The sequence below is a fragment of the Akebia trifoliata genome, chromosome 10 (genome assembly GCF_017979445.1).
Source record: "Akebia trifoliata isolate Shusen 1 chromosome 10, ASM1797944v1, whole genome shotgun sequence".
Taxonomy (NCBI): Eukaryota; Viridiplantae; Streptophyta; class Magnoliopsida; order Ranunculales; family Lardizabalaceae; genus Akebia; species Akebia trifoliata.
In genome coordinates, this window is record NC_141384.1 from 27,576,140 (window position 1) to 27,589,690 (window position 13,551).

The 13,551-nt window shown below is 34.0% G+C and overlaps 1 protein-coding gene and 1 pseudogene across 10 annotated transcripts; both read right to left on the minus strand.

Moving 5' to 3' along the window:
* Positions 1-406: 406 nt before the first annotated feature.
* LOC147393549 (uncharacterized) lies at positions 407-7,511 on the minus strand. Of its 10 annotated transcripts, XM_086455990.1 has the most exons (13): positions 7,067-7,510; positions 5,763-5,849; positions 5,527-5,554; positions 5,111-5,190; positions 3,928-3,985; positions 3,760-3,814; positions 3,379-3,528; positions 3,231-3,283; positions 3,081-3,141; positions 2,554-2,645; positions 2,218-2,465; positions 1,346-1,449; positions 407-729 (listed from the first exon to the last, which is right to left on the minus strand). In XM_086455990.1, exons 4-12 carry the CDS (start codon positions 5,170-5,172, stop codon positions 1,386-1,388), a joined length of 843 nt encoding a protein of 280 aa, XP_086312116.1. In that variant the 5' UTR covers positions 5,173-5,190; positions 5,527-5,554; positions 5,763-5,849; positions 7,067-7,510; the 3' UTR covers positions 407-729; positions 1,346-1,385. The 10 variants fall into 10 exon arrangements, 7 of the variants coding, with proteins under 7 accessions (XP_086312116.1, XP_086312110.1, XP_086312115.1 ...); XM_086455984.1 differs by having other exon boundaries at positions 5,527-5,849; positions 7,067-7,511; XM_086455989.1 differs by lacking the exon at positions 7,067-7,510 and having other exon boundaries at positions 5,763-6,759.
* Positions 7,512-9,981: 2,470 nt separating this feature from the next.
* On the minus strand, positions 9,982-11,000 carry LOC147393550 (uncharacterized; annotated as a pseudogene).
* Between the last annotated feature and the right edge of the window lie 2,551 nt (positions 11,001-13,551).

Here is a 13,551-nt window from a genome sequence, read left to right on the forward strand (position 1 = left end):
ATTATAATAGAGGGCACTTATATGCTATGTTTGGGGATACCATGATGTGGTGGCGCGCACATAACCATAAATACTTTTCCATGAGATACAAGTAAAAAACATCTATGGGTCACTATGTGAAAAAAGCCCATATTTGACGGTCTTCGCCCGTCAAATTTTGAAAAATTTGATAGGCCCTGCCATCAAATATGCCCGTCAAATATTCTCTTGTAGAATTTTTTTTTTGACGGCCCTGGACTATCAAATTATTGGAAAATGGGCTTTAAAAAAAAAAAAAAATTCCATAGAGTGACCGTCGAATTTGGAGATTTAACAAACAATAGCACGGTCCTCTAATTCACCAATCACAATGAACGAAATAATAATAAATAAAAAATCAAAAAAATAAAAAACAAAAGAAAAACCATAGAATAAGAATATGATGGGCATCGATATTGATTGAAGAATAAAGATGAGGAAACTGAATCAATATTCATGAATTAATATTTTGAAATTGAAATAGACCCAACTTTAAATTAAATCAAAGAAAATTCAGCAGAACCAGATCCTTGACTGGCTTCATTCTTGTCTACATCAGCTCTCTTCCTCAGCTCCTCCATAATGGGATTCTCTGGATTGATCTCCATTGTCTTCTTGCTTGATATGTACCCAATCATGCTCGAGTCCCTTAGAGCCTGTGCCTTCATTGTCCTCTCCATGTTAGCTGTCCACCCATACTCTCCATGTTAGCTGTTCATAGGACCCAATAAAATGTAAAGATGCAAAAGACACCAAAATAGGATCTCAAGCAATACAAAAACCAAGGTCCTCCACCTGTTTGATTGAAACAAAGTTTGCAATAACAATTCTGTGCCATTTACCAACAGTAGATAAAATTTGTTTTCCAAGTTAGTTAATCAAATGAAATCCTGAATAACGAGTTAAAGCAATAATAAACCTATCGAAAGAAGAACAATGAAAATAATAATAAAGAAGAAGAAGAAAAACGAAATGATATATGTATATATAGGAGGTTGTTTGCAGGTGAACGCCAATATAATCCTTGAATGGCTGCTGGAAAAGGCTCACAAGCAGCCAAAGCATAAACAATCAGAGCATTCAACCAACCAACTTTCATTGATAGCTACCGTTTTAACATCCACGTGGAGGGATCATTAAGTGGTCAGCAACCTTTGTTTTATGACCAATGCACAGTAGAAACCAATGAAAGAAAGAACGAAAGAATTGTCCAAATTTTATAACTATATAAATGTGGATGACATAATAGCCTTGAACTCAATAATGCAACACAAGTGTAATTGAAGGTATGGCATTAAATTGAATAAAGACCACATAAAAATCATACCTATGTTTTTATCTTCAATAGAGGTATAGACAGCTCCTGATCAGGTAAAATTTGCTTGATGCCCACAAGAAAGGATCCCATGGAATCTAGAAATGGGCGTGTAACTTCAATAAAGAAAAAAAGAAAATCAGAAAGAAGAATGCTGGAACTCGTTATTGACAGATGCATCAACTAATGAGGAAAGAGGGGGAAAACAATGGCAGATTAAGTGTTTAAAAATCAAAAGAGGGGGATAACTGCTTGGAAAACAAGTGTACCATCAGAAGTTGCTTTTTGGAGGAAAAATCAAAGTGAGATACTTGGCAAATACTCTTGACAGTATAATACAACAAAAGAAATGCATACCCCACTGTTCCTGCTTCGTACTTTTCTTGTTGTAAATGCAATTTAACGATCTAATAAAAGTAACAAAAACCTCATGATGCAATTTATCTGGGGTATAATTTAAATAGACATAAGCAACACCATCGCTACACAGATCATGTGCCAACAAGGGAAATTGGCAAGCTTGGGAGTGTCCGTGTGTGTGTGTGTGTGTGTGTGTGTGTGTGAGAAAGTGATTAAAAGATCATAACCACATATTATGCTGCACAAATCTGATGAGTTTCCAGCTGATATATATGGGTTTGGATGTAATTATACACTTTTTTTGACAAACTAAATGACACGCTCGTGGGGGCCTACATGGACATGAGTAGAGGCCTGACTTTAGTGAGAATTGGGGGTAGGGCTTACCTTATATTTCAGCATGTCAAATTTGGTATCATAAATAATATAGAATGAGAAGCTTTAAATAATTCTAACAGTTAAAGAGATCTCTTTCCGATCAACTGTTGAGTATCAATTAGACAAAAACAAAACAAAAAACTTACCTTGTACTCACATCATAAAGGGTCTGTCCAAGCTTCAGCTTTATGGCACCACTCTTGTGCACCAGCATTTTTCCCACAAAGCCAGCCGGCAACTCTTCCAAACTGCACCCCTTCTCTGCGGTACACGCTCTTCTTGGTGGGCTCAAACTTTCAGCTATTTCTTTCCCCTTTGCACTAGCAGATCGCTTAACCAATGGCAGAGAAGTGGGTAGCTGAAGAAATAACATCCTTGCTTCTTCACTTTCCTCCTGTCACACCCACCATCCATAAAGATTTAAACAAGGTTTATGTGTCAAAAGTGTCACTATTTGATCTTATAATAATCCAATTACCAACCATCAGGCCAAGTTCTGCAGCATGATTTATAGAATCTTCATCATATTCCAAATTTGCCGAATCCCCCCCAAATTCTTCCTCATCAAGTTGTTCTGAAAGCCAAAGAAGTAATATGCGTCTTTAACTTATTATGAAAAAAAGTAACCATTTGGAATGAAAAATATAAGATGGGCGTGTTGCATTTGTCATCGATCAAGAGTTTTACACTTAGGTGAGCTATGTCAAAACACCTCCACCTATTCAAGCTACTTAGTATTGCCGGTCCCAAGCAGGGATGAAGGAGTGGGTTGTGTCAGACTAACTAAAAGACAAAATAGGGTTCCCATTGCTAACCCGAAGGTCTTCATCAAGACTCATTTTAATATATAATGTAAAACAAAGATAATGATTTGTACTGCACCATAATGGTGCTTTGGAGTAAACCTCATTAACTATAAGGCAGGGCTCAGTTAGGGTGGGGGAAGCGAATACTAAATTCTACCCATGCAACTGTACTTAGTTTTTCTAAAACATGCTTGAAAGCATACCCGGGTTTCCAGAGTGCGGCTTTCTAAGAGGAAGGGTAACAGGATAGTCGTTGTTATAATCCTGCAGTGGCATCACGAATAGGCATATAGTGAGAGATGGCACAGTTATCATGATTTGTGGAAATGAAACCAAGTAGAGGTTTAACTTACCCAGCATTCAACATGTTTTTTCTTTTTCTTCTTATCTGATGCATCGAGACCATCTAAAATGAACACCTCCCAAAGGGTTATAACTTATATGCATTGAAGTCATCTGATTAAATGGATTCATAGATCAATAGACAGGTTTTTTACTTACCGTTGGATTCAAGATCTTGAAGTATAGGTTCACTGCTTCTACTACTACCCTCTTGAAGTACGGATTCAATGCTTCTACTACTAATACCTTGGCCAAATGTCCTTATAGAAGGTGATGCACCACTAGGACCAAATGCAACTTGCACTGGTGCTGTTGCATGTCAGAAATCAGATACAAGGCACCCATAAGAACTAATAAATTAAGATTCATATTGTCTACTAAGGCACATATTTTTATTTTCTTTTGAGAATAAATATGATGGAACTAAGGTTCCTCATGTCCAATTGGGCGCACATCATGCAGTACGCATGGCTCACCAATTCAGTAATCCACTCAATTCAATGTATACCATGAATATTAAAAAACAAAGAGAAATATTACTAGGAAAACACTCGCCTTTCCTTTCAACTTTAGATCCTCGCCTCCTAGAACCTTCCTGCAAATACAGAAGAACTTAGATCAAGAAGTATTTGATACAAGAAAATTAAAACAAATGAGACTCTAAATGTCCATAATAAAGGATTGGAAAAATGGGGAGAACACAAGTACATTGACACGTCGCAGCAACTCCCCGGTCTGGGCGGCTTCTGTATCCTCGATTTCTTTACTGTGAATAATTGAGGTGTTTAGCCAAAGTTTCAACAATGACAATATAATTGAGAAACGTTAGATAAAACGAAAATACAACAAAATATAGTATGTTTTGGTTAGAGTAGTTCGGTGCTTTACGAGGAGGAATTTTTGGTGTGAAACTCACCTGCAAAAAACAAAGCAAAGAATGTAAAATAAAACAAAAACGAATAGTATAATATGTAGAAAAGGGTACTTGTAAGATTGATGTGTACTAAATTATAAAAACTATAATATGTAATGGCCGTTTACAAGATAATTTACTATTCAAGACTCACATTCACATGTATGCCATATTGGTGTTCATTAAGATCTTGGTCGAAACAAAATGAAGCATCCTTGTTACAAAGATGAAAGCAAACCTTTCTAGAAGGAGCAGTTGTAACTTTAGAGGTTTCTTCTGCCATTAATCTGCTTTTCCTTCCAAACTCATGGAGTCAAGTGAGAAGATAATCCTACAATTTAATCACCATTAACATCATCACCACCAAAAACCGTATCTAAAAAATTTGGGGTCAGCTGAACAAGGCATGTTCCTCTATTCAATTTTAGTCTAAAAAAATATAATTTACTCAAAGATGTCCCTTACCCTTTATGCTCGTGGGTAAACTGGGATTCAACTTGTGTACTCATAATTTTTCCAAACTTATACAACAATCTTAATCAAAAACTTTTTCCATATATTTTTCTCCTTTGTTCTTTGTTGGTGAGTCTGTTTTAACAACAAATAAAGTCAAGACTTCTTTTCATGTAGTTAGAAAATTAACTCTCTTTTTTTTTTCCTTTTTTATTATCTAGTTGGTAAGTAAACTAGAATTTTTAACCTCATAATTATATTTAATATAACAATTCTATTCAAGAACTCTCCACATATGGTAAAATATGAACCCATTTATTTCAAATCTGGGTTCAATCTGGGTTTTATTTCAAATCTTGGGCAATCATACTTTGCTGATTGTTGGGGTGATCTCCAAAAGATTATCCACGATTGGTATCAACATGAAAGAACAGAAGGGCATCAACACAAACTGATCAAATTTCAATGGAATAAGAACTCAAAAAAGATGCTACCATATTTTACATGGCTCATTAGAGACATTACCTGACAGTAATATATTGTGGATGCTGTGTCATGCTCACTCCAGCATACTTTGGCACACCCATGTATCCCACCACCAAGTCCTGTGGTTTTCCAAAGCACATGCACGAAACACGTGTAAGAAAACAAAATATCGGTTTCTTTGATTCAAGAAAAAACCAAGTTTCAAGAGGTTTATAATTAGCCAACTTGCCTTTTCTTTTAGGAAACAAAAATATACAACTACTTATGAGCATTATATGAAAGGAAATCTTGACAATAAAATACAATTCAAACCAGTTTTTTCCTAGGATTGTAAGAAATATCTCCATTGTTCATTCAACAAGAGTTCAACTAATAAATATATATGATCTTAACATTGAGCTCCTTGTAACATTTAAAATAATATGTCTGTAGAAATAAAAAATAAAAAAACTCACCGCTAATGCATTTGTATAGTCAAAGCAGCTGTGGGACATGAAAATAAACGAGTTAGACTATACTTCACTAGGAGAATAAACATAATTGACTTTTCATAAACAAATTCTTTTAGTATTAAAACACTTTTGGAGAGAAAGAAAACTCACCTTTTTTTTTCTCTCAATTTCTCTTCACCTTTCAGAATTGGATAAAATCTGTTTTGATGTATAAAATATATATAATGTAATCTAAATACCTTCTCAAATTTTATATGATCAGAGCCATTTCAGATCGGCTAATCCAGATTGTCCCTTGGCTTGCGTACGAATAGCTTTTCTGCATACTGCATGAAGAGAACAATTTTCAATTCTAGATCCCTACATTTTATAGTTTCAGAGCTTGTTTTTGTCATCAGACAACTGATTTTTCTCAGATTCATACAATATGATCATTGATCACTGGTTGCATTTTACATTTCACATCGTTCATTGAAAACTTATAAATTTCTAAAATCTAGGTTTAAGTGAATATGTAAAGACCAAGAAGAAGACTTTCTGATCACTCGTTTTTAATTGGTCTCAATTTGCACTGCTTAAATGATGAAGGTTATCACCTATCTATCTTTTGTTTCCAATCAACGAGGGTATTAGTTTTCAGGTCAAGCAAATATTAGGATTTAGGCGTATCTTAATAAATAACACCATGCACATAGCAAAATCTTTACAAAATAGGAGAAACGTGTTTCCTTAACCATTGAAGTAGTATAATCCTATTCTTCAATTGTTTTAAGAAGTAAAAAAAGAAGCATATCAAAATCATCAATAAAAACTAGTAGGTTAATGATCTCATGTCATAAATAATGGTCTAAAGCAAATAACTTCAGATCTTTACAAAATAGGAGAATCCTATTCTTCATATGTTTTAAGAAGTAAAGGAGCATATCAAAATCATCAATAAAAACAAGTAAGTTTATGATCTTAGGTCATAAATAATCATCAATAAAATCAAGCAAGTTAATTGATGAAAGATGTAATGAAGATCACCGCATGCACATGCTTGCAAAGAATGTGAGCATTTCCCAGAAAAAAATAATAATAATAATAATTTACACAAGAGTAGGGCTGGCAACGGATCAGTTCACCATATAATCTAGATCTGATCCGAAAATTTCACCCTACATTCCAAATCCGATTTGAAAATTTCAGCCTACAATCCAGATCTAATCCGGTTAAAATTTCATCAATCCTAATCCGATTCAATCCATATATATATATATATATATATATATATATATATATATATATATATATATATATATATATATATTTTTAAGTAATCATGTTTGGTGAAAATAACACCCACAGTTAGGGTTTGAGAGGGAAAAAAAGAAAGAGATTGGGGAAGAAACCCTCGTTGAGGACGATGAATTTTAGGCAAAAGAAAAAAATTTAAGAGATCGTCTATGGAGATGCAGATCTGCACTCTGCAATTGAAAAAAGAGGAGAGAGGCGTACCTGGAGAGAGAGAGAGAGAGAGAGAGAGAGAGAGAGAGAGAAGTACCTGCGTCGATCTATCGGCCGAGACAGAGATTGTGAGAGGTCGATCGATCGATCGATCGATCGATGACAGTGAGAGAGGGCAAGGTCGACCGAGACAGAGACTGTGAGAGGTTGATCGATCCATAGATGACAGTGAGAGAGGGCAGAGAGAATGAGAAAGAGACGATGAAGTCGATCGATAAGAAAGACGAAGAGAAAGAGATGATGCAGTCGATCGATGAGAAAGACGAAGAGATCGATGACAGTGAGAGAGGCAGAGAGAATGAGAAAGAGACGATGCGATCGATGAGAAAGACGAAGATCGATGAAAACGTGAGAGAAAGTGAAGACGAAAACGTGGTCCACGGGCCGCGGATTTTGGATATTAAAATTCGACGGGCCTGGCCCAACAAATTTTTTTATATAAATTCGAGATTTTGACGTAGTGGGTATGTGTGCACCACCACTCTTTTGTGTCACCCATGCGTTCCCATTTGTGTCTCTCCAACGTTAGAGGAAAAAAATAAAGACAAAATAAAGAAAAGAAGGCAAATTTCGCATTGTGAGCTTATCTTATATTTGAAATTTGGGTTTGGCTGTAATGTTGTGGGCCTCACTAGTCTACTGTACGTGTGCTTGGAAGATCATTCCATTAAGGCATCATAACTCATAGTGAAAATTCCAAACGGCAAGGTAACATAAAAAGTTTCGTACACTCACCACGTGCCCATTGTTGTACATAACTATAAGTCATATTTGTGCGAAATACTACTGAAGGAAAAAAATGAAATTTTGGATTGAGAAAAAAGGTGTATTACATACAAGCAAAGGCTAGTATTATGGTACAATAGGAAAATCCCATGCATCATGCACGAGTACACTTTGCACCAAAATAATAAGGTTGTTTTAAATTTTTTTTGTAATTTAAATTACAATGAGGGTCATTAATTTACTCTAGTTAAATCAAAGAGGTTTAAAAGTAAATTTAACATTTTTTCTATACAATTTATAGTCATTTTTATTAACAACTTATCTACAACTTAAGTCGGATATATAGATTGACTATTCTATATTTTTTTCAAAAAATATTTTCATGCATAATTTTAGAAAGCCTGATTTACAATATTGTCTATTGACATTTGTGAAATTCCCGTTCCAGCACACAATTCATTTTAATTCAAAATAAATATTTTTACCAAGTATAAAAAAAAAAAATTATATTAGAAAATACCCATTCCCGAAGTACAACATTTTATAAGAAATATTAAAGGGGTATTTTAATAATTTCAAATAACATTTTCTATTTGGTAAAAGAGATTCTGAAAATAGCCTTTTGCCAATAACTATGTAGACCTATTCATAATAAAGTGACCCAAAAAGGGTATCCATTCAAATTATTAGAAAGTCAAAGACTTATGCCTTGTTTTGTAATTTTCTTTTTTTTTTGTTTGGTATTTTAGGAGATATTTGAAGAATTGGTGTTGTGTAGAATTATAAGGAGTGGGCATGCTAAATGGTCCGAAGAGATTGAAGTGGTCAATCATAATGGATCAGTTGTGAGCTCAAACATGATAAAGGAAACAGAGAATCTGATGTAGCCTCCATGGAAACTTTTTACAATGAAGAAGAAAAGGTTTTGAGTCCGGATCAGATTTTAATCCTGAAAAATCTTGATTTGGAGATGCTCTCCATCGAAGATTTCGAATATGAAAGAATGCATTGGAGACCAGAATATCAAATAAGTCTTTTCGATGAGTTATAGGGGCCACCAAAATATTTGAAGCCTTCCGTAAATTTCTAATAATTTTATGTACTTTAGATTTTTAATAAATAACATATATATATAAAATAATAATCATGAATTATTTTAGGAGTTAGAACATAGTTTAATGATCTTTTATGAATAAACTAATGATTTTCTATGAATAGATTGGTAATTTATTTTATGTTTAACTTTTCATTAAAAAATATTATTTACAATTCATAGAATATTGATAATCCATAGAATCGAATCGAATCAAATCAGGTTTAGTTCAATTTGGATTGATTTAGTTTCAAGATAAATTCACCATCGCAGATAAAGATTTAAATTCAAAAGATACCTCTTATCTGTGTATTAGTATCTATGATGAAACCCCACTTTAAGCAGGTAAGGCTTAGGCACTCAGATGATCTTAATTGCACTTTTTGACAACATGGGTCCAGTGCACACCAATGTTCCAGATTATGTCAATTTGAATGTAACTCCAGCACAGCTCTTTTTAAAATTCTTAAATAAATATTGGTCCGTTTGACGAATATGAACTAAAATGCAACAACTTTGGCAAGATTTTGACCTTTGAAAATGATTCCAATCTTAAGAACAGGCCAGGCAAGCAATGATCTAAATGCTGACGTACTACATTCCCACGGAGATTCCAATTTTAATGTAGAAGGGAATTTGCTGTTCTCTTTAACATAAAATGTTTGATACATTTGCTTTAAATTGTGTCGAGGGACATAATCATAAGTCATCATGAAAACTTTGATTGCTTTACAACCAAACGGGAGCACGTGTTTCTAGTTAATGGGTCCAATTAACCGGTGTCTAATTTTCAAGGAGAGGACATCAAAAATAATTATACAAGAAAATACAGCAAACATTAAATTTTGGACTTTGTGCAGTTCTGTACGTCTGTGTCTCCTTATCCGGAACTTTCGGTTCATCTCCTCTCAAATTGTAAATGCACAATGCGTCACATAATTATGTCATCCAACGTTGGACATTTGTATCCACGTCTGTACAGTCAAATATACTCATATCTCTACAAATCATCCAAATCGTTGGATTAAACGGTTACAATTGTTTTATAAAGTTACAATTATTTGTTAAGAAATAAATTTTAAAAATTAGACTCACCTCCCCATTCGTTCTCGTTCTCTTCCTCTTTTTCTTATCTATTTATTCATCCTCTCTTCCATCACAGTATCAGTTGCCACTCTTGAAAACCTAACCACCCTATACTTCCTCTCCCCTGCCGCCTCCTCCTTTATAACTACCCTCTCATTTGTCAGCATAGGCGCCTCCTCTGCTTTTGTGTACTTGGAAGGCAGCATGAACTGCATCACCACCACCAGCTTATTATTATTATTCGTGTTCATCATCGTAGTAGTAGTAGTAGTATTAGTAAGAACAGATGTTGTCATGGCTATCTTCTCTGAATCATCATTATCGCTGCTGGTGTTATTCGGGTTATGATAGGGGTAGTCATTGCAATCTTTGCAGTTTTAGTATTCTGTGGTTGGTCGAGGACACTGATGTAACTGGCCAAGACACTGAAACCTCCATCTAAGTTTCCTCGGAACTCTGATGACAGGTCGTATGTGATTTGAGCCACAACACAAGGAGAGTATTTGTAAATCTCATAGTCACTGGTAGATTGGATGACCTCGAATTTTGGAGTTTCACACAAATCAGATGAGAGGGTAGTTATAAAAGAGGAGGCGGAAGGGGAGAGGAAGTATGGGGTGGTTAGGTTTTCAGGAGTGGCAACTGATACTATGGTGGAAGAGAGGTTGAATAAGTAGATAAGAAAAAGAGGAAGACAACGAATGAGGAGGTGAGTCTAATTTTTAAAAAATTATTTCTTAACAAACGATTGTAACTTTACAAAAGATCTAGACCACAGATCTGCGTTTAATCTAACGGTTTGGACGTTTTGTAGAGATGTGAGTCTAGTTTGAGTGTACACGGATTGCAACCCATATATATATACACAAATAAGGACAAAAGAGTGACACAAATGACGTAATGTACGCTCATAACCGTAAACGCTTTTTACTCGTATCTCTCTAAAAAGCATCTAAGGTAATGCACGCACCACCACGTCATTGTGCCACTCCCAACTCTAAATTTTAGTGGTGAGTCTATAACTCAAAGATTTAAACAAGTTGCATTTTGTACTTTCATGTACCATCTTTGGAGAGAGAGAGAGAGAGAGAGAGAGAGAGAGATATGTAATAGAATTTATTAAAACAAAATCTTTCAATGGCTTGATCTACAGTACCTCTTTCCTTGTTAATCAATACTACGAGAGAGAGAGAGAGAGAGAGAGAGAGAGAGAGAGAGAGATGTAATAGAATTTATTAAAACAAAATCTTTCAATGGCTTGATTTAAAGTACCTCCTTCCTTGTTAATCAATACTGTGAGTGAGAGAGAGAGAGAGAGATGTAATACAATTTATTAAAACAAAATCTTTCAATGGCTTGATTTACAGTACCTCCTTGTTAATCAATACTATCAGACTCCACAAACCACAACAAAGCCTTGAATGGGTCCATTATAAATTTATGATCCAACAAGGATTTGATTTATATTTGTTTGCGTGTTATATCCAATCGGATAAAAGTTTTTCAAAGTTTATGAGTTGGTTACAATTTTAAAGTATTTACTGAATATTTTAAAATCAAAAGGGTATTAAGATATATTCATTACAAAAGGTTTTTTACTTACATAAGTACATAAATATTTTAAAACCATATCCGAATACGTAATTGGATCAAAAGTTCTATTTATTTCGTAATCTCACCTAGTATGATTTGGAGTTTAATGAGTGTACACATTTAATCGGAACTAGATCAAAATCAAAATCGATTGAGAACTAAAAATAATAAGATCTGAGAACCCAAACCGTTTAAAGAGAAATTTCTTGACAATTCATAATTTGATTCTATCAATTTGAGAATCAAGAAACCAAAGAGACTACAAGAGATGAGGAGATGAAATTTCTATCCCAAAATGTTGCCACCAACCTCTATTTGTTACATTCTTTACTCTAGAGTCTATGCCCAAAGGAAAAAATTCTAGTAAGAAAGAGGATGAGCACAAATAATTTTATATTCATGAAGATGGTGATAAAAATCTTTGGTACATTTAAAAATGCAATGTAATAGTAAAATATTAAAGGAGGTATTCTAGTAATTTCAAAAAGTATTTTTTGTGTGGTAAATTTTTTTGAAAATGACACTTTGCCTACTATGTAGATATATATTCATAATAAATTGACCTCCAAAGTATCATATCATATCATATCAAAATTATTAAAAACCCAATGAATTTTACACTTTTTTTTCTACTTTTTTTATGTTATTTTTTTTATTATTGATAATTTCTGTATTTTTCTACTTTTTTGGTAATTAATTTGTCCTTATATTTGTTATCCATTTATTTTAGGATTGTAACATTTTCATGTTTTGTGTTTTAGAAGATATTTCAAACATGGGTGGTATGTAGAATTAAAAGGAGTGGGTGAGCAGAACGGTCTGAAGAGGTCAACCATAATGGATCAATTGTGAGCTCAAATTTTGAAGGAAGAGATACAAACAATAATGCTCAATTGATTAATGTCGAGCAACTACGACAACAACAACATTATACTGGTGTTTAAGAAAACAACGAATATGATGTGAGCTTAGTGGAATTGTTTAACAATGAAGAAGAAGAAGACATTTTTAGTCTGAATCAAATTTTAATCCTGAAAAACAGTGATTTGGAGATGCCCTTCATCAAAGATTTAGAATATGAAAGAGTGCATTTGAGCCCAGATATGATGTTATTCTTGCAAAAAAGCAATTATCCTAAAGAGGATAGGAACGGTGAAATTTATTTCGATGGTAACTTATGGGCGGCACCAATACATGTTAAGCCTTCAATGGGTCCATTGTAAATTCTAATCTAACAAGGGGTTTGGTTTTTTTATGTAATTTAGATTTTCATGTTGAAAATCCCAATCTTACTGTCGTTGAACATGGGATTGGTGTCGTTGGCGTCATGCCACTCTTTTTTTACCCCGTCATCCTCTTAGCTGTTGTGGTGGTTGTTATTTGGTGTTTGAGAATTTTTTTAATCAATAAAAATACTATTGTAACTTGTTGTATGTTACAAAGTGTAAACTTATATAGACAAATTAAAAATCATCATCATCACCGTCACTAGCATTATCATCATCATCCAACACCACATATTGACTAACAAATGTTAACATTGAAAATCAAGTAACAGTCTTAGAATTAACTAATTTTTTGGGAGGATGATCTCCTTGTCGTAGGGATCATTCTCACCAAAATTTAGTTCAATCCAAAAAAATTAGCCCACATAGGAAAAAACACGTTATAGATATATGTGTATATATATATATATGGGAAATGTTCAGCACCAAACATTTTGGCAAAACATTTTTCAAAACATGAGTTAGAAGTTTTGGAATGGGCTGATTTTTGGTGATGAGATCATCATCACCAAAAATCAGCCCATTCCAAAACTTCTAACCCCATCAAAAATGATTTATAAAAAATGGACGGTTCACGATTTTTCAACTTGTAAACATGGGGCAGATTTTTGGTGAGGATGTTCTCCTCCGTGTAGAGATCATCCTCACCAAAAATCAGCCCATTCCAAAACTTCTAACTCATGTAGGACAAAAATGGTTGGCTAAAATGTTGGCCAAAATGTTTGGTGCTGAACTTGA

What these genes read in the sequence shown, in the direction of transcription:
- LOC147393549 (XM_086455984.1), bottom strand. Translation starts at nt 5,565, where the DNA reads ATGTCCCACAGCTGCTTTGACTATACAAATGCATTAGCG. An exon ending in GAAAGGCGAGTGTTTTCCTA is followed by an intron (nt 3,529 to 3,759) that starts GTAATATTTCTC and finishes GACATGCAACAG; the next exon opens with CACCAGTGCAAGTTGCATTT. An exon ending in CTTTATGATGTGAGTACAAG is followed by an intron (nt 1,450 to 2,217) that starts GTAAGTTTTTTG and finishes TCTTTATTGAAG; the next exon opens with TTACACGCCCATTTCTAGAT.